The sequence below is a fragment of the Gymnodraco acuticeps genome, unplaced genomic scaffold, assembly GCF_902827175.1.
Source record: "Gymnodraco acuticeps unplaced genomic scaffold, fGymAcu1.1, whole genome shotgun sequence".
Classification (NCBI taxonomy): domain Eukaryota; kingdom Metazoa; phylum Chordata; class Actinopteri; order Perciformes; family Bathydraconidae; genus Gymnodraco; species Gymnodraco acuticeps.
Genome location: NW_022991621.1, coordinates 140787 through 166436, shown reverse-complemented (window position 1 = coordinate 166436; position 25650 = coordinate 140787). Strand labels below are relative to the sequence as shown.

The following is a 25650-nucleotide window of genomic DNA, read 5'->3' as shown; positions in this document are numbered from 1 at the left end:
GGACAAGTCAAAATGTTTTAGTCCAGTTTTAGTCGACGACAACTCAAAACGTTTTAGTCGAGGACAACTCAAAACGTTTTAGTCTAGTTTTAGTCTAGTTTTAGTCGAGGACAAGTCAAAATGTTTTAGTCTAGTTTTAGTCTAGTTTTAGTCGAGGACAAGTCAAAATGTTTTAGTCCAGTTTTAGTCGACGACAACTCAAAACGTTTTAGTCGAGGACAACTCAAAACGTTTTAGTCTAGTTTTAGTCTAGTTTTAGTCGAGGACAAGTCAAAATGTTTTAGTCCAGTTTTAGTCGACGACAACTCAAAACGTTTTAGTCGAGGACAACTCAAAACGTTTTAGTCTAGTTTTAGTCGACGACAACTCAAAACGTTTTAGTCTAGTTTTAGTCCAGTTTTAGTCGAGGACAAGTCAAAACGTTTTAGTCTAGTTTTAGTCGACGACAACTGAAAACGTTTTAGTCCAGTTTTAGTCGAGGACAACTCAAAACGTTTTAGTCTAGTTTTAGTCCAGTTTTAGTCGAGGACAAGTCAAAATGTTTTAGTCCAGTTTTAGTCGACGACAACTCAAAACGTTTTAGTCGAGGACAACTCAAAACGTTTTAGTCTAGTTTTAGTCTAGTTTTAGTCGAGGACAAGTCAAAATGTTTTAGTCGAGGACAACTCAAAACGTTTTAGTCGAGGACAACTCAAAACGTTTTAGTCCACTTTTAGTCGAGGAAAAGTCAAAACGTTTTAGTCTAGTTTTAGTCGACGACAACTCAAAACGTTTTAGTCTAGTTTTAGTCCAGTTTTAGTCGACGACAACTCAAAACGTTTTAGTCTAGTTTTAGTCGAGGACAAGTCAAAATGTTTTAGTCCAGTTTTAGTCGAGGACAACTCAAAACGTTTTAGTCTAGTTTTAGTCGAGGACAACTCAAAACGTTTTAGTCTAGTTTTAGTCGACGACAACTCAAAACGTTTTAGTCTAGTTTTAGTCGAGGACAACTCAAAACGTTTTAGTCCAGTTTTAGTCGACGACAACTCAAAACGTTTTAGTCCAGTTTTAGTCGAGGACAAGTCAAAATGTTTTAGTCCAGTTTTAGTCGAGGACAACTCAAAACGTTTTAGTCCAGTTTTAGTCGACGACAACTCAAAACGTTTTAGTCTAGTTTTAGTCCAGTTTTAGTCGAGGACAAGTCAAAACGTTTTAGTCTAGTTTTAGTCGACGACAACTGAAACGTTTTAGTCCAGTTTTAGTCGAGGACAACTCAAAACGTTTTAGTCTAGTTTTAGTCCAGTTTTAGTCGAGGACAAGTCAAAATGTTTTAGTCCAGTTTTAGTCGACGACAACTCAAAACGTTTTAGTCGAGGACAACTCAAAACGTTTTAGTCTAGTTTTAGTCTAGTTTTAGTCGAGGACAAGTCAAAATGTTTTAGTCTAGTTTTAGTCTAGTTTTAGTCGAGGACAAGTCAAAATGTTTTAGTCCAGTTTTAGTCGACGACAACTCAAAACGTTTTAGTCGAGGACAACTCAAAACGTTTTAGTCTAGTTTTAGTCTAGTTTTAGTCGAGGACAAGTCAAAATGTTTTAGTCCAGTTTTAGTCGACGACAACTCAAAAACGTTTTAGTCGAGGACAACTCAAAACGTTTTAGTCTAGTTTTAGTCGACGACAACTCAAAACGTTTTAGTCTAGTTTTAGTCCAGTTTTAGTCGAGGACAAGTCAAAACGTTTTAGTCTAGTTTTAGTCGACGACAACTGAAAACGTTTTAGTCCAGTTTTAGTCGAGGACAACTCAAAACGTTTTAGTCTAGTTTTAGTCCAGTTTTAGTCGAGGACAAGTCAAAATGTTTTAGTCCAGTTTTAGTCGACGACAACTCAAAACGTTTTAGTCGAGGACAACTCAAAACGTTTTAGTCTAGTTTTAGTCTAGTTTTAGTCGAGGACAAGTCAAAATGTTTTAGTCGAGGACAACTCAAAACGTTTTAGTCCAGTTTTAGTCCAGTTTTAGTCGAGGACAACTCAAAACGTTTTAGTCGACGACAACTCAAAACGTTTTAGTCTAGTTTTAGTCGACGATAACTCAAAACGTTTTAGTCCAGTTTTAGTCAAAATGTTTTCTCTCTTTAAACCCATTCAGTACAAACACAGGTATCTGAAATTGGAATCAAAGTGACAGCATCAAGTGTTGAAATTCACAAAGCAACATTTCACTTAAAGGTGGGGTAGATAATTCCCTTCAGAAACACTTGTTTCAATTCAATTCAAAACCTTTATTTATCCAGGTGAAATCCCATTGAGATCAATGATCTCTTTTTCAAGGGAGCAGCAGTAGGTTCCACAAGAAGACATAAAAACATGAACAACAGAACAACAAAAGGGCATCATACAGCAAAATGTACAGGGATTACAATTTACATATTTAACCACTTTTTGTTATAATGCATGGAATGCTCTTAACATCCCGATAGCAATGAATACATGAAGTGCTTTGACAATAAATATATACAAACATCTCATCTCTGGAAGCCGTGGCGCTGTAAAAAGCTCGACCAATCATCTGAGCCGGCTAAAGTAACTGGATGGCCTACCTGCCTGTCAGCCTTCCATCGGGGCACAAACTCATCTCGTGCCCTCATTGGTCATGTGCGCGTTCGTGTGTGTTGGAGGAGGGGCTCTGTGAGGAAGTCTGAAGGAAGTGGCAGATTCTTTCCGGCTGCGTATTTTCAAATTCTAGCGCACTCGAGCTGGTTTCTCCAAAATTACCTACCCTACCTTTAAGACTTTACTTGTGTAATATGAGTGACGTGTGCAGATTCCCAGAATCCCAACTAATTCAACCAATGACAGGGATGCATTTTGACAGACAAGACGGACAATTGGGGGAAAATATGCTGCATTTTTAATGTCCGATAGTCCAGCCTTAGTCCTTAGTCCTTAGTCCTTAGTCCTTAGGACCTTAGTCCCATCTCGTCAACGAAAACAAAATATATATTTCGTCATAGTTTTTATTATCAACAATCTATTTTTAGCTCGTCATCGTCACACCTTAGTCGCGTAAAAAAGGTCGTTAACGATCATTTTTCGTCATAGTTTTCGTTGACGAATTTAACACTGCTGAATATATGATGTGAAAAAGGTTTAAATAAAATGAGAAAGATGGATGCAGTAGCTGCGGGGAGCTGACATAAAGTTGTAGAAGAGACATTATAGTATTACTGCCAGATACCACTTGTAATAATGTTTTGACCATTTATATCAGGGAGGTCAAACTCAAACACACAGTGGGCCAAAATAAATAAATGGGTGCTAGTGGAGGGCCGGACTGGTTCAATGTTTATTGCAGAACGTATTGAAATGAACTTATTGCACATATTAAACCTGGAACTAACAAAGCTTTAATGATTGCCTATAAAAACAACATTAAATAATCAGCTGCATTCATTTCTTATGGCTCTATCTGCAGCTTAGAGTCATTTCTTATGAGTACATTTCCCCACAGGCCAACAACAGCTTCAACAAAACTATTCCCCTCAAAGAGAAAACCAAACATGCCCTGTTGTCCTGAGAGAGAAAGTGCAGAAGGAAGCATCCATTGAACTCAGTGTGCTGCTCTGTGATGCTAGCTCAGATACTTGGCATCTCATCTTGGGTGCAAGGTCATCAATGTTTGGGCTCAGGCTCTGAGCGGAGGAGACCCTCAGGATGGAGTGAAGGTGTGCGTGCAATATACCGGAGGGCCAGATCTAATAGGAATTAGAAATTATCCTGCGGGCCGAAATTAAATCCACCAAGGGCCTGATTTGGCCCCCGGGCCTTGAGTTTGACACATGTGACTTAAAGAGTTGTTTTAAGATACATGAACACTTTTAAAATAAAATCATCAATATTGTCAGACCGGAGTAGTCTGAAGCCTGAGCTTATTGTTAGCTTTTTACTCAACAATCATCCAAAACAGCAGAATATAGATTGAAATGAATCATAAATAGGAGGTTGATAAAGAAAACAGACAATAATTATCAGTCTTTTCTCAGCGTTGGTCAAAGTCTTTGTATCTTTAAACTATGTTTCTGTACACTTTCACAAACTGATCCTGAGAGTGATGAATGATGCTGTCGGTTATAAACCTCTGCTAAACTAAACATACCGTGGTTGAGCTCTTTGTGAGGATTCTTCCCTCTCGCTTTCTGATCAGCTGTTCTTTATTTATCTGCCATTCTTGATTTATATTTCCTCCTTCTCCTTGCAGGAAGTTTCCCGAGCTGTACACACAGTTCAAGTCGTTTCTGGGGGACAAAGAGCTCTCTCATGCGGTGTCCGGGCTGTCGGATCGCTACATGGAGGGGGGGGGGGGCCGCGAGGTGGATTACGCCTCCTGTAAGCGCCTGGGCTCCAGCTACCGAGCGCTGCCCAAGACCTACCAGCAGCCCAAATGCAGCGGACGCACCGCCCTCTGCAAGGAGGTACAACTACTGCGCTTTACTTTATTTGTCAGTATGGCAGCACCTCCTCCAAAAGGAGGAGCCACTCAGAGAAAAGCAAATTATTTATTTTTATTTAGTGATATAGGCAGGGGTGCACATAACCGGAGTCAGTGTTTGTTACTCCAACTTCTGGCCCCACGTAAGGTTATGTGATGAAGCCCTCTGTGTCGCGAATGCCGACCGGGGGGGGGGGATTGAGCACACGCACACGCACACACACACGCACACGCACATGCACACACACACACACACACACACACACACACACACTTTGTATTTTATTATTGTATTGTATGAGAGAGGTTCCAGGTTGAATTGAGGCGGATATTTGTAATGTTCAGAGGTTGTTAAGTTTAATATTCAGGAGAATATTTGTCATTGTTCAAATGATAATAAACAAACATTTGCATAAAGCATATTTGTCCACTCATATGTTGATAAGAGTATTAAAAACATCCCTCTAAGGAACATTTAGAACAGATAAAAAAATGTGCGATTAATTTGTGATTAATCACGATTAACTATTTTAATCGACGGACAGCCCTAAAAAATATACATGGAGACAAAAAAGACAAAAAAAGCTGTGTGCGTTTGAGGGATTAGACAAAGAGAGAGTAATAAATGACAAATGTATAATTAAAATGATATGAGTAACAATATAATAGTCATGTATCCTGGGGGGGGGCATGTATAGTAGCTGCACCTTATTGACCTTAAAGGAGTAGAAAGGGGTTTTACTTTGACTCTTTACTCAACAGTGAGGACGGGATCGGGGGAGCTTTCTCCTTCAATATGTTTTATTTTCAGCTGTGATTCGGCTACGATACGAGATTTCTAGTAAAATAAACAAGTCTTCTCTCCAAGACAAACAGTATGAGTCCTAAAACATTTGCAGAGTTTTGTTTGAGCTTTGATTTAAATATTTACACAAGGAGTTTTCTGATAATTATTCATCAGTAATGTGGATTTAATGACTTAAATACGAATGACAGAATCACACCACTTTACTTTTACAAGCATCTTGTTTTGGTGTCGAATGTTTTTTTTAATTGTGCCTCTTGCCGTGATTCTGATTCAATTATGATTAATTGGGCAGCCCTAGCAACTTCTAACACAACAACTCGTCTCATATCGATATCATATTAATTTATTGAGCAGCTATAGCTCGTTGTCTTCTTACCTGCCTTTTCTGGCCTCATCAGATCAGATCTACTTTTTGTTCCCAATTAGGGTAATTATTTCATCACTAACATGTAAACGAGGCATTTCACATTTAAACAAACACAATTTAACCTTCCGGTATCACTGTGGACGTTTTTGTCCATATGGGTCATTTTTCACTTTTCATTTTGCAATAACTTTGGTTGTGTTGGTGCAAACGGCCTGAATTTTTGTAACAAGGCTATTTTCTCGATCTATTTTGGAATTCCAATTTCAATTTTTGAAATCGGTCTTTAATTCACTGTGTAACAAATCGACTACGCAAATTAGTCATTCGAGACAAAAATGTCCACTGCAAAATGCTTTGATAAAAACATTATATTAAAAGGTTTTTTTCACAACATTTTTGGGTTCAATCTTTAAAGCAACTTCCGCCCTAATAGAAAATACCAAAAATGTAATCATTTTCAGGATTTTAACCCTTTAAATGCCATTTTGAAAACATGAAACCGCTGTTTTTTTTCATGATGAAAACAGAGAAAATTAGTTATTTTCCAAAAAATACATATCTGGGGACTGGCTCTTTTTCTTTTTTTTCACAGTCTTGGATATGTCAAAGATTAGCAACTTTTGGAAGTGGACATTTTTGTCCCGAATGACTAATTTGTAACTTTTTTGTTCAATCTGATTTTGTGCAAAAACTAATAATGCAAAAAAATCAATTTTGTTGCTAATCTTTGACATATCCAAGACTGTGATAAAAAAAAAAAGAGCCAGTCCAGGCCAAAATGGCATTTAAAGGGTTAAAATCCTGAAAATGATTACATTTTTGGTATTTTCTATTAGGGCGGAAGTTGCTTTAAAGATTGAACCCAAAAAAGTTGTGAAAAAAACCTTTTAATATAATGTTTTTATCGAAGTCTTTTGCAGTGGACATTTTTGTCTCGAATGACTAATTTGCGTAGTCCAATCGAATGATACCGGAGGGTTAAACAGTCAATATAACCATATCCACATTAGAATAAGAAATACATATTGACAGTAAAATCTATATCTATTGAATATTTAATATACATTTACAGAATGAACGTCACTGTGATATTTCTAGGTGTTAGTATAGCATGTCATTGTGAAATATTTTTACTGTAAAAGGTACGTTTTCCCATTGATGATTTTACATTTCTGTGTGTGTGTGAAGGTGTTGAACGACACCTGGGTGTCATTCCCCTCTTGGTCGGAGGACTCCACCTTCGTCAGCTCGAAGAAGACTCCCTACGAGGAGCAGCTGCACCGCTGCGAGGACGAGAGATTCGAGGTTAGATTTCATTTACTCTTCTCTCAGCAGAGAGAGCTTTGTGTAAACTCACCCGGTGTGTTCTTTATCGAGGAGATGATAGGCTTTTACGCAAAGCAAGGGTTTTCCTCGCACCATGGAGAAACATGAAAACATTGAAAACACTTCGAAAAAAATAAGACACAATTAGTTTTCTTGATTTCAACATTCTCTTATTTTCTTTTAGCTGATAATGAGCTATCCAAACCCCCCCCCAAAAGTTAAGTTAAGTTCAGGGTCATATTAGCGTTCAATTGGTTGCTTATTGAGGAAAGTATCTTGAATATAAATGCAGTGAACACAGAACACCCCCCAGTCATGTCACATGGCAGCACATAACATTAATAACATTACATACATTGGCTTTCTTTCAGTTAACAGTTAAATGTTTTGCGTTTCTGATTCAGCTCTGGTTTGGAGCGTTCAATCAGGAGAGACGGTTTTGATAAGAATACATATAGTCTAGTGGGTAGAAGGGGGTATCATGCACCCCCCTGAAATGTACTTTTAATCAGCTTTTCTAGATTGGAAAAATTGTGTAGAAAACGATTAGCTTAGATTAGATTAGCTATGTTAAAAAGTTGAAAAATTGTCCCACGTATATTTTTTTCCCAAATTAGTGTTTATTTACCCTAAAAATCGAGTTTCACTCTTTTTACACCTTTCACTATATCTCAGCCATTATTGCAGATAACTGAACAAATAAGGTATCCAGATCCATGTTTTGAGGGTCAAGGAACACAATAAAACTATTCTTAAAGTGATCACATGTGTCTGTGGCATGCTATTATGCTAATTAGTGCCGCCATTACAAGAAAATAGCATTTTAGTCTTGTACCAAGAACGATGTATTTTGCACCGACACAGAAATATTCTTATCAGTGTTTCCTAAGTGGAAAAAGTATGTAGAAAATGATGAGCTATGTTAAAATGTTGTCTGGATGTCCTCACTCTATCTCAGCCAATATTGCAGATACATGAACAAATAATGTGTCTAGACCCATGTTGTGATGGTCAAAGATCACAATAATACTATTCCCAAAGTGATCACATGTATCTGTGGCATACAGCTCTGGCAGTAGTGAACATTTTTTCCCGCCAAAAACAAACAAGTAGCTAACTTGGCTACACACACACATTCAACCTTCAAACACACAAGGTAATTAGCTAACTCAACTCGACTCATGTCTAGTTGCATGTGTGGGCTGTCTTTCATTTTAACACACAGAACAATGGGGGCTATCCACCCTTATCCACAATGTAAAGTAATTCACAGCCTCTTCTCTCTGTGAGGAGCAGCAGGTTCAGCTTTCAGAACAAAGTAACACAAAACTAAAATGGCATTCATTTGTTTAAATATGTCGTGTAGTGATAGATTTATTTATTGTATCATTGCTTTGATAAAAAATATTATTCATCTACCCCTTTTAGTTGTGAAGATATAATCATTCATTCTAGGCATGTCATTTTCGAGCCTGAGGCCTGAAATAGGCCCAGGGCTTAACAGGTTAAACTGTGGAACATGATGGCTGCTCTCAGAACAGGGTGTCTTTAGGCGCTTTCACACCGGAGTACTTTTCCCACAATAGTTCCGATATAGTTCCGAAAAGTTGCGTTCACACCAAAAAAAACCCGAACTAAAATTAGTTAGTTGCGACAAAGTTTAGATCAAAGATGGTCATCGTAAAACTGAGAGACCTGAATACTTCCCAACTTATAAGAACAAAGAAAATGCATGGGAGCAAATAGAATCACGGGCTGAGAATATGGGTCTAGTTCAGTGCTTCTCAAAGTGTGGTCCGCGGACCACTGGTGGTCCGTGAGTGCCCCCTTGTGTTCCGTGAGTATATTGGTAACATTTCACATTTTAAATAAATAAATGTAAGCTTTCCGCACTCTCGCGGGAATATCTCTGCAATGGAACGAGCTTAACTTTCACTTTCGTTGCATGATATAGCCCAGCGCCACACCTTCATCAAACATCTTGCCACTTGTTTGTACCATTTTCAGGCGATTTGTAATCTGTTCTAAAAAAACGATGTGATTTTGGATATTTGTGGAGTTAGGTGGTCCGCGAGTGTTTTTTTGTTGGTTAAGTGGTCCTTGGTATGAAAAAGTTTGAGAAACACTGGTCTAGTTTGACTTCAAAGACAAGTGAAGGGCAAAGACCTCTTTGCTTGTGAGGCGAAACACCATCAGTCGTGCTTTAAATATTTCCGCACAGCATTAGCCAACTACGAGCGCAGCAGTATTCTTAAAGCAGGAGCTAAGGATACCAACCAAGCTTTCATGTCAGCCTCCCATGAAAAGGCATTTGTTTCAGTACTGGAACACATTGGAACTCATGTAGTCCAGCAAATTGAGGTCCTACAGCTATCTTCCTTGCGCTTGCTGTATGTGGAAGAGCTGAAATTGAATGGGTACGAGAACACAAATTATCGCTCAGAGAAACTCCTGAAACGGCTACAGAAAGATCCAATCTAGGAGCATATCCAGTTTACGAGAGTTGACCACGACAATGCTGATGCCATTTCTTTCTGGCTGGTGTACAGCTTGAAAATCACGGTATCGAATGCCGTTGCACGAGCTTACACTCTCGGAACCACAGACAAGTACAAAAACGTTGCTCTCTACCTACTCCGCCAGAATATTCTGCAAGCTTTCAGAGAGTCCAAAGACCTACAGTGGCCGCCAACAGCTGACGACATGGAGCTCACTCCTGAAAACCTCCTACCCACAGACCTCGTCCGGTTTCTCAGCATGGTCATGGCTGGCAAGGAAGACATGGAGACGAATGAAAAGATGAAGCGCCTGGTATTCTCCATTGGGCAAGAACTGTGCCGTGCAGTGTCAGAGGGAGAATGGAAGTTACCAAAACACATTATACTCTGTGTGACTGTCAGGCACTTGTTCAGAAGCAAGCAGCTCACCACAATATTACACAGGCTTGGCCACTCTGAGAGCTACGGATTTGGTTTGGAGTTGGAAACTGCCCTGGCAAAGGTCCTGGACAAAGTCTCATCCTATCGGACACCCGCAATTGTGATAGGAGAGGGAAACATGGTATTCCACTGTGAGTGGGACAATTTGAATAAAACCACGCCCAGTGTGCACGGCAGCAACATTGTCAACAGTGCTGGGGGAATCATGGTCCAGGTGGTCAAGCCTGGGTTTGAGAGCAACATGGTCCGAATGCTACCCGTCATCGACAAGTCGCAACAGCGTAGCCTGAAAGTCAACACACCAGAAACACTCCCACCCTTGCACTTCACTCGCGCCGACCCAAAGTTTAATGATGGCTCATCATTCACACCGCCAGCAGAGAATGACAGTCTATGCAACTGAGATGCAAGTGTACTACATCTGGCTCTTTATCAGGTACATCGGAAGCAATGGACAGCAGCCTGTGCCTGGACTAGGGGGCTTCACCTCTGCAACTGGTACTCCTCCACTCAGAAAATCAACAGTGGACTACTTCACGCCCATCCATCAACCAATCACTGACAATACAGTTGTTTGTGAGCTACTGAAGCGTTCTGAGCTAGCCACTGATCAGGTGGATCAGAGGTGGGTCCTGAATACATTTGATCTTGGTGTCTGTATGAAAGCCCTACCCATCATCTGGTGTTGGCCAGATACATTTGTCCGTCATGTGGTTATGATTGGACCCTTTCTTTACATTCTGGCGGACACCACCCCAAAGGATCTGCCATACCCTAAGGATGCCCTGTTCATTCAGGATGGCATGGCTCTGCTCCATGTCCTCACCAACCTTCCTCCAACCTGTGGGGAGATATGCCTACAAGTGCTTGATCAGATGGTGGCCAAAAAGCACTTTTTGTTCTCAACTGACAGTTACCATCCAGGATCTATCAAAGCACAGGAGAGCTTGAGACGTGGCAGTTCAGAGAAGATCATTTTGGCTGGACCAGCAACCAGGAAGCCATATGACTTCAAAATGTTTCTCACAAATGATGACAACAAACAGCAACTCTGCCAGCTCCTGCTGCGTGTATGGAGTGATCAACAGGCAGCTTCAAGGCTGGAAAGAACAGAAATGGCAGTGCTGGTCGTGGAAGGGAGAGCCCATCAACTTCTCTCCTCAAATGGCAAGGTAAATTGAAAGCTCATATTAAAAGTGATTGATGGTTTAATTATACTCCAAGTGATTATCTGTGATTTGTGTCTAGTCTCTGTCATTGTTGATCAATGTGCAATGTCCCATTGTGTATCAGGTTGAGGTAAGTGAGCTCCCCACAATCTACAGCAGTGGTTCCCAAACTTTTTGTGCCCAAGGCACACCAAAGGACAAGTAAAAATCTCAAGGCACACCTATTGTGCAAAATAGCCCTTATAACACGTGTTATCACTCATATCATGTAAAATATCTGTAAATGTGCATAATTATTTAGTAATGCCAAATAAAATGTGACAAAGACAACTATATTACTCATGAAATATTTATTAACGAAATATTTCAGAAATTAATTTGAAACTTTATCAAATTAGGCTTCATCAAAGCAGCAACACACTCATTTAAACCAGACAGGTCACAACATTAAAAATGAGGCAAAGGAAACTCAGCAGAAATTCAGCAAATTATAAATGTAACATTTCAGCAATCAGCATTGAAACATGTGCTATTGTAAATATTTTGCCGATATATTACACTACTTCGTTACTATCTACATAAAGTAACTCGTTACTTTACTCGCCGAGCACGTACGAACTGCGCATGCGTGAGTGGCAATAACTCTCCTTACCAGCAGGCGGCGGTAGTGTGTATTTGTCATTCAAAACACACAACAACCGGAAGACAGAGAAGAAGAACAGACAACGTGATATAAACAAACAACAAATAGCTGTGCGGTAGCTTCACCTTAGCATGTGTTCTTTGCACGTGCTTGTTGAGGTTTGACCACGTGGTGTTTACAGCAGTGGATAACAGCTTCTGGCCTGGACACAGTTTGCACCTCACCGTCACATTCCTGTCTATTGGGACCCCTCGAAAGTTATCGCTGACTCAGCCATGTTTATGCAGCACTGCACGTGGAGATGTGGACGCACAAGTCGCACAGATTACGTACATATAAACCTACAAAGTAATGATATAGTAAATGAAAAAGTAATTATTTTTTGTGTAGTTGTATATTGCAATAATAACGTATGGTTGTCACAAAATCCCACGGCACACCCGGACTTACCTCACGGCACACCAGTGTACCGCGGCACACCGTTTGGGAACCACTGCTCTAACGCAACCAGGAAGAGACTGATACAAGGGTGGTACTCTACCTTCATCATGCTGCTGCCCTTGGCTACAAGAATGCTGTAGTCTGAACACCTGACACAGATATCTTTGTGATTCTTCTTTACCACGCTCATGCCATCAGGCTGACTATATACCTGGATACGGGGTCAGGGAAACATAGACAACTTCTCAACCTCTCTGAGCTCGCAGAATCCCTGGGAGAAGACTACTGTGCCACACTTCTTGGATTCCATGTGTTCAGCGGAGAAGACTGCACCAGTGCCTTCAAAGGAAAGGGGAAGGTGGGGCCCTTGAAAAAGCAGGAGAAGAACCCGAAGTTTCACAGGGCGTTCAGTCAACTCGGTGACAATTGGAATGTCAAGCCTGAGGTGCTGAAGCAGTTGGAGCAATTCACCTGTCTGTTATATGGAGAGAGTCGTGAGTCTTCAGTGGACGTAGTCCGTGCCAAGTTGCTGCGCAAAATGGTGGGGCAGGACGATAAACTCACTGCCAAGTCTAAGGTTGACCTGGCTCGCCTTCCTCCATGCTATGATGCTCTGATGCTCTGAATATTATTTATTGCCAGGAATACACAAATGAATGTAATGGAGTTTTGTCGATTAGGCCCCGTTGTGCAGGAGTATCATTCGGGAGGGGAGATGAAACCCCCCGGGGTCTAGACCCTGGTGGTGGTGAATGGATAGTTGGGTTCGGTCTGAAGGGGAGTGGCTTAGTTTGACCCTGGTGGTGGTGAATGGATGGTTGGGGTCGGTCTGAAGGGGAGTGGCTTAGCTTGACCCTAGTGGTGGTGAATGGATGGTTGGGGTCGGTCTGAAGGGGAGTGGCTTAGCTTGACCCTAGTGGTGGTGAATGGATGGTTGGGGTCGGTCTGAAGGGGAGTGGCTTAGCTTGACCCTAGTGGTGGTGAATGGATGGTTGGGGTCGGTCTGAAGGGGAGTGGCTTAGCTTGACCCTGGTGGTGGTGAATGGATAGTTGGGTCGGTCTGAAGGGGAGTGGCTTAGCTGGACCCTGGTGGTGGTGAATGAATAGCTGGGGTCGGTCTGAAGGGGAGGGGCTTAGCTTGACCCTGGTGGTGGTGAATGAATAGCTGGGGTCGGTCTGAAGGGGAGGGGCTTAGCTTGACCCTGGTGGTGGTGAATGGATGGTTGGGGTCGGTCTGAAGGGGAGTGGCTTAGCTGGACCCTGGTGGTGGTGAATGGATGGTTGGGGTCGGTCTGAAGGGGAGTGGCTTAGCTGGACCCTGGTGGTGGTGAATGAATAGCTGGGGTCGGTCTGAAGGGGAGGGGCTTAGCTTGACCCTGGTGGTGGTGAATGAATAGCTGGGGTCGGTCTGAAGGGGAGGGGCTTAGCTTGACCCTGGTGGTGGTGAATGGATAGTTGGGTCTGTCTGAAGGGGAGGGGCTTAGCTTGACCCTGGATTCAGAGGGACAGGAGGTGAAAAGGGGGGAGGAGGGTTGCGTCGAGTCACCTGAAATGACAGCTGTCGGAGAGGGGAGAGCAGATTTTAAAGGGTTAGCGGAGCGCTATGATAGGCTTGTGAGAATAGAGCGAAGTGATTGGTTAAGCTGGGGAGTGACGCGAGAGGAGAGAGAGAGAGTACATGGACATAGTAAATGAATGAGGAAAGACGGTCTTCCTTGGTTGAACTTGCGCTGAGCTTCATTAGTTTCAATTGGAGATGGATAATAACTAATGAGAAGCTGAGGGTCAAACACTAACTAAATACTGGATTCATGGTACCTCGTTTACTTTGCTAGCACTTTCTCTTTGAAAACACAATGCTGGATTGTTAAGTTTAACGGACCGTGACATGACATTTGTCCTGTAAGAGATGATAGATAAGTTAGAGGAACATGTTTGGTGCAGTTCTTGTTTTTGAAACCAGCTCTCATCATTCCTAAAAATGATTTCTAGAGAAGAAAGGGAACCCAGATGGAGAACTTCACTTTATACTGTAGTTGATGGCACATTTTGAAATTAAAACATGAGCTAAATGTCCTGAAATCTACTTTCAAATGTCCCGAATTCAAGTGTGTATTTTCATTCTGCATAATAAATATAGTAATGGCTTCCAGACCTTGTGTTCACTCATTTCCTGCACCTACTTCTGAATTAAACATTTAAATTATCCTAGGTGTTAGGTAACAATCAGTTATCATTGTTTTAATAATTGGTACTTACCCTTTCTTGCGTATCTCTCCTGTTAATTACATCCCTTTAAACCTGGTTGATTCATGCTGGCCTCAAAGATGAAGCCGTGTCTAAATGCACACAGAACAACTTCAAAATGCTCATTAAATCAGAGTTCGTCACTTAGCTTTTTCAGTTGTCCTTGCTTTGCCACCGCCCCGGTAAAGTTTAGCCACCTCAACGCTTTGATGGCCTTGAGGCTGCCGAGCGTCTCTCTCTGATTGATTTAGTGTGTGTAAGAGTGTGTGTGTGTGTGAGAGTGTGTGTGTGAGAGTGTGTGTAAGAGTTTGTGTGCGACGTAGCATAGCGCTCAATCTAAGCAGCACTTGTTTCTGAATTTGAACACTGAAGTATTAAAGTGATTAATATTCAGTGATGCAATAATCATTTTCAATTTTCTCCCCTTGTGGGATTCTGTTGGAGGGTCTTAGTATTATTTCATTTGTAATGAGAAGTGTATTTACTATCCAACACACTGTATCTTTGTGTCCTAAGTGCTATTTCTTTGTCCCCTAGGGGGCATAATAACTCACCTGTTCACCATGGCCTTTGACCCCTAACCCATCACAGTCGCCCTGCTTCCACTCCCACTGCTATTTATTACATTTTTACTTTATTATTTGCCCTTCTTGTTGGTTTGTTTGTTTGTTTTTCACCCCATGTAAAGCGGCATTGGGTCCCTTGAAAGGCGAGATACAAATGTAATGTAATATGTTAGAGAAGTCTCACTGGTCCCCGGATTGAACTTCAATCTCAGGATCCATGTATTTACTATCCTCTCAAGAATGGAAGTAGTCATCATATACAGAGCATTTGGTACAACTAGTTCCTGAACAGTGTCCTTCACATGCTACTACCACAATTACTTATACTACTACTACCACAATTACTTATACTACTACTACTACAATTACTTATACTACTACTACTACTACTGCTACTACTACTGCTACTACTACCACAATTACTTATACTACTACTACCACAACTACTACTATTACTACAACTTCTACTACAACTACTACTACTACCACAACTACTACTATTACTACTACTACTACTACTACTACTACTACTACCACTACTACTACTACTACTACTACTACTACCACAACTACTTATACTACTACTACTACCACAACTACTACTACTATTACTACTACTACTACTACTACTACTACTACTACTACTACCACTACTACTACTACTACCACAACTACTTATACTACTACTACTACTACTACCACAACTACTACTATTACTACAACTTCTACTACAACTTCTACTACTACTACTACTACTACCACTACTACTACTACTACTACTACTACTACTACTACTACTACCACTACTACTACTACTACTACCACAACTACTACTATTACTACAACTACTACTACAACTACTATTACTACAACTTCTACTACAACTTCTACTACTACTACTACTACCACTACTACTACTACTACTACCACAACTACTACTATTACTACAACTACTACTACAACTACTATTACTACAACTTCTACTACAACTTCTACTACTACTACTACTACCACTACTACTACTACTACTACTACTACTACTACCACTACTACTACTACCACAACTACTACTATTACTACAACTACTACTACAACTACTATTACTACAACTTCTACTACAACTTCTACTACTACTACTACCACTACTACTACTACTACTACCACAACTACTACTATTACTACTACTACTACCACAACTACTACTATTACTACTACTACTACCACAACTACTACTACTACTACTACTACCACAACTACTACCACAACAACTACTACTACTACAACTTCTACTACAACTACTACCACAACTACTACTACTACTACAACTTCTACTACTACTACTACCACAACTACTACTACCACAACAACTTCTACTACTACTAATACAACCACTACTACAACTTCTACTACTAATAATAATACATTTATTTTGGGGGGCGCCTTTCATAACACCCAAGGACACCTTACAGGGCATAGGCGCAATATAGGGAACAATTAAAACAGTGGATTTAGTGAAGTATCAGCCGGGGTAAGACAAGACAAACAACAGGAAATGGACTATAGAAGGACACAAAAGGACACAGGGTACAGTTTATAAAGAAAATGCCAGTTTGAACCGGTGGGTTTTGAGTTGGGTTTTGAATGTTGTTATGGAATCAGACTGTCGGATGTGTCGTGGCAGGGAGTTCCAGAGTCTGGGAGCCCGAGCAGCTGAAAGCTTGAGCACCCATGGTTTTGAGGCGAGAGCTTGGGACGGTGAGAAGTCCTACGGACGAAGAGCGGAGGGTGCGGGAGGGGGTGTACTCCTGAAGGAGGTCGGTGATGTAGATGGGGGGCAAGGTTATGGAGAGCTTTATATGTGAGTAGAAGGCTTTTGTAGTCAATACGGTAGCGTACAGGAAGCCAGTGTAGCTGAGTGAGAATGGGGGTGATGTGGTCGGATGAGTTGGTGCAGGTGATGATCCGGGCAGCAGAGTTCTGGATTATTTGCAGTCGATTGAGGAGTTTGATGGGAAGGCCAGTCAGAAGTACATCGCAGTAATCAATCCGGGATGTGACGAATGAGTGGACCAGGATTTCAGTACTACTACTACTACTACTACTACTCCTACTTATACTACTACTTGTACTACTACTAACACCACTACTACTACTAATACAACTTCCACTACTGTTTAGAAAAATCTCACTGGTTCCCGGCTTGAGCTTGAACCTCAGGATCCATGTATCTGTGATCCTCTCCAGAATGGAAGGAGTCATCACATACAGAGCATCAACTAGTTCCTGAACAGTGTCCTTCACATGCTGATATCCAAGAGAGGGAGTTACACAGTCACAAGATGGAGGAATAGAAAGCAGTATTCAATGTTTACTTCAGATTAGCTCCACGTCAGAAATGAGCATGCTTGATGTCTATCTCCATAGAGGCTGAATCCTCATGTTAATCACATAGCTATCATATGCCTCAGTCCTGATGCTCTTCTAGGTAATCACACATCCTGTCATGTTCACAGCTACAGTTGGGATACCTTTGTTATCATGTGACTCTGATATTGGAAGAGGACATTCAGTATTTTCCCAAGATATTATTATTATCCTTATATCTGTAGCAGTTTGGTGCCTGTCTTCTAACGGCTCTGTGTCTCTTACAGCTGGACGTAGTTCTGGAGACGAACCTGGCCACCATCAGGGTTCTGGAGAGCGTGCAGAAGAAGCTGACCCGCCTCTCCCCGGAGGATCAGGACCGCTTCCGGTTAGACGACTGCCTGGGTGGCACCTCGGAGGTCATCCAGCGCCGCGCCGTGTACCGGATCTACGGAGACAAAGCGCCCGAGATCATCGAGGGTCTGAAGAGGAATCCTGCCACCGCCGTGCCTGTGGTGCTCAAGAGGTCAGGAACCATGTCTTCATTTCAATGTATTCAGTAGATGTGTTATGAATGTAAATAATATCCTACTTTTATATTGTGTAAACTGTAATTTTGCTCTGGATTATTTGACGGATAGTGTCCAGACTTTCACTGTCAACATGTATATATTTTACTTTTTAGTCCTGTTTTAGTCTTGAGGAACATTTTGAATGCAGGACTTTTACTGTAACAGAGTATTCCTACACTCTGGTACTTCTACTTTTACTCAAGTACAAGATCTGAGTACTTCTGCTTTTACTCAAGTACAAGACCTGAGTACTTCTACTTTTACTCAAGCACAAGATCTGAGTACTTCTACTTTTACTCAAGTACAAGACCTGAGTACTTCTACTTTTATTCAAGTACAAGATCTGAGTACTTCTACTTTTACTCAAGTACACGATCTGAGTACTTCTACTTTTACTCAAGTACAAGATCTGAGTACTTCTACTTTTACTCAAGTACAAGATCTGGGTACTTCTACTTTTACTCAAGTACAAGACCTGAGTACTTCTACTATTACTCAAGTACAAGATCTGAGTACTTCTACTTTTACTCAAGTACAAGATCTGAGTACTTCTACTTTTACTCAAGTACAAGACCTGAGTACTTCTACTATTACTCAAGTACAAGACCTGAGTACTTCTACTATTACTCAAGTACAAGATCTGAGTACTTCTCCTTTTACTCAAGTACTAGATCTTAGTACTTCTCCCACCATATTTCAGTAACATATGAATGCAGTATTCAGTGTAGTATTTGCATTAAAGTGTGTGTTTGTGTGCAGGTTGAAAGCAAAGGAGGAGGAGTGGCGGGAGGCTCAGCAGGGCTTCAATAAGATCTGGAGGGAGCAGTACGAGAAGGCGTACCTGAAGTCTCTGGACCACCAGGGGGTGAACTTCAAGCAGAACGACATGAAGGCTCTGCGCTCCAAGAGCCTGCTCAACGAGATCGAGAGCGTCTACGATGAGGTGAGAAAACGTCATTCCACTCTGTCATCCCATAAATATCTCAAGTAGCGTTTATTTTATCTGCTATTTTTTATTTATTTAGACCTAGTGTCCAAATGTTCTTAGCCGCTTTCACACCAAGTACTTTGCCATACTTAGTGCCGGCACTTAGTACCCCCATGGAACTAAGTACAGATCGCGTTCACACCGGAATAAGTCCCTGAGGGAGGATTAGGCAAATGAAGCCGCTGACGTCACTTCTTCTTCTTCTGCTTTGGGTTTACTGGCAGGCCGCAAACAACTTCACGGCGTATACTGCCACCCGGAGTCCTCGGCCGGAAGTCCCCGGAGTTGGGGACTGGCTTCAGTAGAAGCTGCTGGGACTCCCAGCAGCTTCTACTGAAGCCTTCCAAGTAAATCGCCAGAACGCCGACACCTCCTCATCTCCACCACTCCCATGTTTTCTTTTTTGTTGCCATAAGTTATTCTCTCTCCGCGGGGCTAATGCTAATAATGCTAATAATGCTAATGCCAGCAAATACAATGGCGGCTTCACAAAACTTTTCAGAGTTTTACGGGGCGTGGTTTGCAATTCGCCCAGCTAATAGAAATTGGTACTTTTTTCTCCCCAGGATAGTACCACCTCTCTAGCAGGCACTAAAAATGGGGGTAAAAGTTCCCGGCACTAAGTACTCTTTTTGGTGTGAACGCAAAATAAGGGGTACTAACGGAACTAAACGGGAAAAGTACTCCGGTGTGAACGCGCCTTTTTAACCATATTTAACTTCATAATGTTTTTTTCATTCAAGTTTTAGTCTGAGTGTTTTTAGGCAGAACATTTGAGAGGTCTATAACAAGCAAGCAAGTAAAGTGTATATATATACAAAATATTTTTTGTACAGCACAACAAAATAGCTGTATATATAGCTGCAACAAAATTGCATTTTTCCCTTGAACTTTACTCTAGCAAAGTAATTTCCCTGAGACACTTTAAAACAGATTTTTTGTCTCAGTGCGTGTTTCTGAGAAAGCTTCACTCACCTGTGTCTCTCAGCGTCAGGAGCAGAGCACAGTGGAAAATGTATCCTATTTTCCCTTAAAACTTTATTCTATCATCTCGGAGATCAGTGAAGCACATTTAAAAAGATTATTTGTCCCAGTGCGTGTTTCTAAAGTATCCTTCCTGTCGCTCAGCGTCAGGAGCAGAGCCATAGTCCTGTGTACATTTCTTGTTAGTTTAAACCACCGGGGAACTCACGCAGCGTCAGGAAATAAAACCCTCTCTCTTTTCCTCCGTACCCAAATCTCTAAAAACGGGGAACAACGGAGCTGATCCAGATTTGCGTCCGATATGAAGTAATATCTGAAATGTGGACCCACGGCCCAATCAGAAACGTTGCTATCAGAAACAATGCCCGACTGTTTTGGACGTAATATGGTCGGTGTTTACATTAGCATCGCTAACACTCAGAGCTAACCTGTACTGGAGAGCATGTGTGTGAAGAAGCAGGAAGTAAAAAGGAACTCACCTTGTGGTATAACCGGCAAGAGAGAAAGCCTTTGAGCTCCAGACTGTTTCAGAGAGAATCCTTGATCATCCATGATATGGCGTTTCATCACGGCAGCATTTAGTTTAGACAGTAGCTGCCGGGTCCCGCATGAGCTCAGACCCCTCCTCTTTAAAGCTTTATACCCAAATCAGCACTTTAGAAACAGGAAGTGAAATAGAGGGATATGAGGCGTGGCTAGAATGATCTGTTTGGTATTTTGAGCAAAACATTTCATAGACATGTTTTTTATATATTTGTATATATCTGAGACCTATGCTGTTGCCTACAAATAGCATGATAGGTGACCTTTAAACTTAATTTCTCTGAGACACTTTAAAACAGATGTTCTGTCTCAGTATGTGTTTCTGAGACGGCTTGACTCACCTCGTTGTGTTTCTGTCTCTCAGCGTCAGGAGCAGAGCACAGAGGAGGGTGGAGTCGGCCTGCAGAACCGAAACGGCTCCGGCACCTCCGTCACCAGCGAGCCCCACATGGTGTTCACCTACAACGACAAACAGATCCTAGAAGATGCCGCGGCGCTCATCATCTACCACGTGAAACGCCAGCCCACCATCCACAAAGACGACAAGGACCACATCAAGCGCATCATCCAGCACTTTGTCCCCGATCTGTTCTTCTCCCGCCGGGGCGAACTCAGCGACACCGAGGACTGGACGGACGACGAAGTGGAGCCAGAAGAGGGTGGAGAACGAGTAGAGAGAGGAGGAGAAAGAGGAGGAGAAAGAGCACCAGAAAGAGCACCAGAAAGAGCACCAGAAAGAGCACCAGGAGGAGATGGAAATAATAATAATAATGCATCCTCAGCAACAGGAAATCAGCCTCAACCCCAACAACCACAGCATCTGAATGGAGAATCCAGGCGGAGGCGATGCAGCCCTTCTCAACTCGCAGAAACTGAAGCCTCCACCACCTCCATCACTTCCTCTACCATCACCTCCACCATGACCTCTAGCCAGCCTTTAGGCCCCGCCTCCTCCTCCACCCCGGGGTCAACACCCATGGGTGGAGTTGGAGGTGGAGGAGTGCCGGGAGAGAAGGTGGACCTGCGGGACCCCGAGGCGGAGCACCAGAAGGAGATGGACGGCGTCTACAACCTCTACTTCGTCAACAACAACTGGTACTTCTTCCTGCGGCTGCACCAGACGCTGTGCTCGCGGCTGCTGAAGGTCTATAGGCAGGCGGAGCGGCAGCTGCTGGAGCATCGGGCGGAGCAGAGCCGCGAGAGGCTGCTATTGGCCGAGGGGAGGCGGGAGAAAGCATGTGACCTCGCCATGGAGCTGCGCCTCAAACAGCCCAGTGAGTACAGCTGATTGTTGATCATACCCTTCCCTTTATCCTCCTTAATCTGTCCTTTTTTGATATGCATCTTAAAAAAATACAAGTCTGAGTGTCAGAGTTCCCGTTAGAATATTTTTTCGCCGGTCAAAATGTCCGTTAAAGTTGAAATCTTCCGGACAAAATTTGAAAAGTGCCGGTTGTGGGGGAAACTTCTGTGTAGCTATGCAGTGGGAGTCACCGACTCATGAAGGAGACACGGGAAGAGCAGGAGCTTTGATGTCAAACACTGATGGTTTATTTAGGAGCTTCGGCCGGAGAATTCACATCACAAGTCCAAGAGCCAGAGGTTCTGACTTCACGGTAGAGTTGCCACGTAAAATCTGAAGAACTCTACCCCAGACCCGTGTGTTTAGTTCAGAGAGAATCATCAACATGCTGCATAACAAGATAGAATGATAACACCTCTGTCAGCTGACGCCAGCAGGCAGGAGCAGGGAGACAGAACACTGAGAGCAGCAGCCCAGGTTACAGGTGCGTGTGCTCAGTCAGGACAGAACTGATCAACTGGGTCAAAGTTATGGGCCTCGGAAAATATTTACCCAACACCGGTCAAAAGTGTTCTTTGTTATTTACTGAGCTTTAAAACAAATTGATATGAGTCGATATTAAACAAACTAATTATAGTACATTACTACATACTACATTATTCAAAAGTGTAACTTACAATAACACGGGAATAATAAACGGAGTGCTCTCCCCCTCTCCTGACAGCCCGTCAGTATCATGCAGCTCGCGGATCAGTAATGAGTGACCAGCAGGAGAGGACTCTTTAAAGTAGAGACACTACATACTGATATACACCTGAACACCAGCAGGAGAGGACTCTTTAAAGTAGAGACGCTACATACTGATATACACCTGAACATCAGCAGGAGAGGACTCTTTAAAGTAGAGACACTACATACTGATATACACCTGAACATCAGCAGGAGAGGACTCTTTAAAGTAGAGACGCTACATACTGATATACACCTGAACATCAGCAGGAGAGGACTCTTTAAAGTAGAGACACTACATACTGATATACACCTGAACATCAGCAGGAGGGGACTCTTTAAAGTAGAGACACTACATACTGATATACACCTGAACATCAGCAGGAGAGGACTCTTTAAAGTAGAGACGCTACATACTGATATACACCTGAACATCAGCAGGAGAGGACTCTTTAAAGTAGAGACACTACATACTGATATACACCTGAACATCAGCAGGAGGGGACTCTTTAAAGTAGAGACACTACATACTGATATACACCTGAACATCAGCAGGAGAGGACTCTTTAAAGTAGAGACGCTACATACTGATATACACCTGAACATCAGCAGGAGAGGACTCTTTAAAGTAGAGACACTACATACTGATATACACCTGAACATCAGCAGGAGAGGACTCTTTAAAGTAGAGACACTACATACTGATATACACCTGAACATCAGCAGGAGAGGACTCTTTAAAGTAGAGACACTACATACTGATATACACCTGAACATCAGCAGGAGGGGACTCTTTAAAGTAGAGACACTACATACTGATATACACCTGAACATCAGCAGGAGAGGACTCTTTAAAGTAGAGACACTACATACTGATATACACCTGAATATCAGCAGGAGAGGACTCTTTAAAGTAGAGACACTACATACTGATATACACCTGAACATCAGCAGGAGAGGACTCTTTAAAGTAGAGACACTACATACTGATATACACCTGAACATCAGCAGGAGAGGACTCTTTAAAGTAGAGACACTACATACTGATATACACCTGAACATCAGCAGGAGAGGACTCTTTAAAGTAGAGACACTACATACTGATATACACCTGAACACCAGCAGGAGAGGACTCTTTAAAGTAGAGACTCTACATACTGATATACACCTGAACATCAGCAGGAGAGGACTCTTTAAAGTAGAGACACTACATACTGATATACACCTGAACATCAGCAGGAGAGGACTCTTTAAAGTAGAGACACTACATACTGATATACACCTGAACATCAGCAGGAGAGGACTCTTTAAAGTAGAGACACTACATACTGATATACACCTGAACATCAGCAGGAGAGGACTCTTTAAAGTAGAGACACTACATACTGATATACACCTGAACATCAGCAGGAGGGGACTCTTTAAAGTAGAGACACTACATACTGATATACACCTGAACATCAGCAGGAGAGGACTCTTTAAAGTAGAGACACTACATACTGATATACACCTGAACATCAGCAGGAGAGGACTCTTTAAAGTAGAGACACTACATACTGATATACACCTGAACATCAGCAGGAGAGGACTCTTTAAAGTAGAGACTCTACATACTGATATACACCTGAACATCAGCAGGAGAGGACTCTTTAAAGTAGAGACACTACATACTGATATACACCTGAACATCAGCAGGAGAGGACTCTTTAAAGTAGAGACACTACATACTGATATACACCTGAACATCAGCAGGAGAGGACTCTTTAAAGTAGAAACACTACATACTGATATACACCTGAACATCAGCAGGAGAGGACTCTTTAAAGTAGAGACACTACATACTGATATACACCTGAACATCAGCAGGAGAGGACTCTTTAAAGTAGAGACACTACATACTGATATACACCTGAACATCAGCAGGAGAGGACTCTTTAAAGTAGAGACACTACATACTGATATACACCTGAACATCAGCAGGAGAGGACTCTTTAAAGTAGAGACTCTACATACTGATATACACCTGAACATCAGCAGGAGAGGACTCTTTAAAGTAGAGACACTACATACTGATATACACCTGAACATCAGCAGGAGAGGACTCTTTAAAGTAGAAACACTACATACTGATATACACCTGAACATCAGCAGGAGGGGACTCTTTAAAGTAGAAACACTACATACTGATATACACCTGAACATCAGCAGGAGGGGACTCTTTAAAGTAGAGACACTACATACTGATATACACCTGAACATCAGCAGGAGAGGACTCTTTAAAGTAGAGACACTACATACTGATATACACCTGAACATCAGCAGGAGAGGACTCTTTAAAGTAGAGACACTACATACTGATATACACCTGAACATCAGCAGGAGAGGACTCTTTAAAGTAGAAACACTACATACTGATATACACCTGAACATCAGCAGGAGAGGACTCTTTAAAGTAGAGACACTACATACTGATATACACCTGAACATCAGCAGGAGAGGACTCTTTAAAGTAGAGACACTACATACTGATATACACCTGAACATCAGCAGGAGAGGACTCTTTAAAGTAGAGACACTACATACTGATATACACCTGAACATCAGCAGGAGAGGACTCTTTAAAGTAGAGACACTACATACTGATATACACCTGAACATCAGCAGGAGGGGACTCTTTAAAGTAGAGACACTACATACTGATATACACCTGAACATCAGCAGGAGAGGACTCTTTAAAGTAGAGACACTACATACTGATATACACCTGAACATCAGCAGGAGAGGACTCTTTAAAGTAGAGACACTACATACTGATATACACCTGAACATCAGCAGGAGAGGACTCTTTAAAGTAGAGACTCTACATACTGATATACACCTGAACATCAGCAGGAGAGGACTCTTTAAAGTAGAGAAACTACATACTGATATACACCTGAACATCAGCAGGAGAGGACTCTTTAAAGTAGAAACACTACATACTGATATACACCTGAACATCAGCAGGAGAGGACTCTTTAAAGTAGAAACACTACATACTGATATACACCTGAACACCAGCAGGAGAGGACTCTTTAAAGTAGAGACACTACATACTGATATACACCTGAACATCAGCAGGAGAGGACTCTTTAAAGTAGAGACACTACATACTGATATACACCTGAACATCAGCAGGAGAGGACTCTTTAAAGTAG

General features: G+C 41.9%; 1 protein-coding gene across 1 annotated transcript in view; it reads left to right on the top strand.

The window, feature by feature from the left end:
* Positions 1-25650, top strand: part of sin3b (SIN3 transcription regulator family member B) — a gene marked incomplete at its 3' end in the record, with an annotated part of 52955 nt that overhangs the window by 18523 nt on the left and 8782 nt on the right. Inside the window, exons 9-13 of the mRNA XM_034198074.1 lie at positions 4234-4447; positions 6828-6944; positions 17622-17860; positions 18666-18849; positions 20786-21695. Of these exons, the coding sequence (XP_034053965.1) occupies positions 4234-4447; positions 6828-6944; positions 17622-17860; positions 18666-18849; positions 20786-21695 (1664 nt within the window). The remainder of the gene's footprint in view (positions 1-4233; positions 4448-6827; positions 6945-17621; positions 17861-18665; positions 18850-20785; positions 21696-25650) is intronic.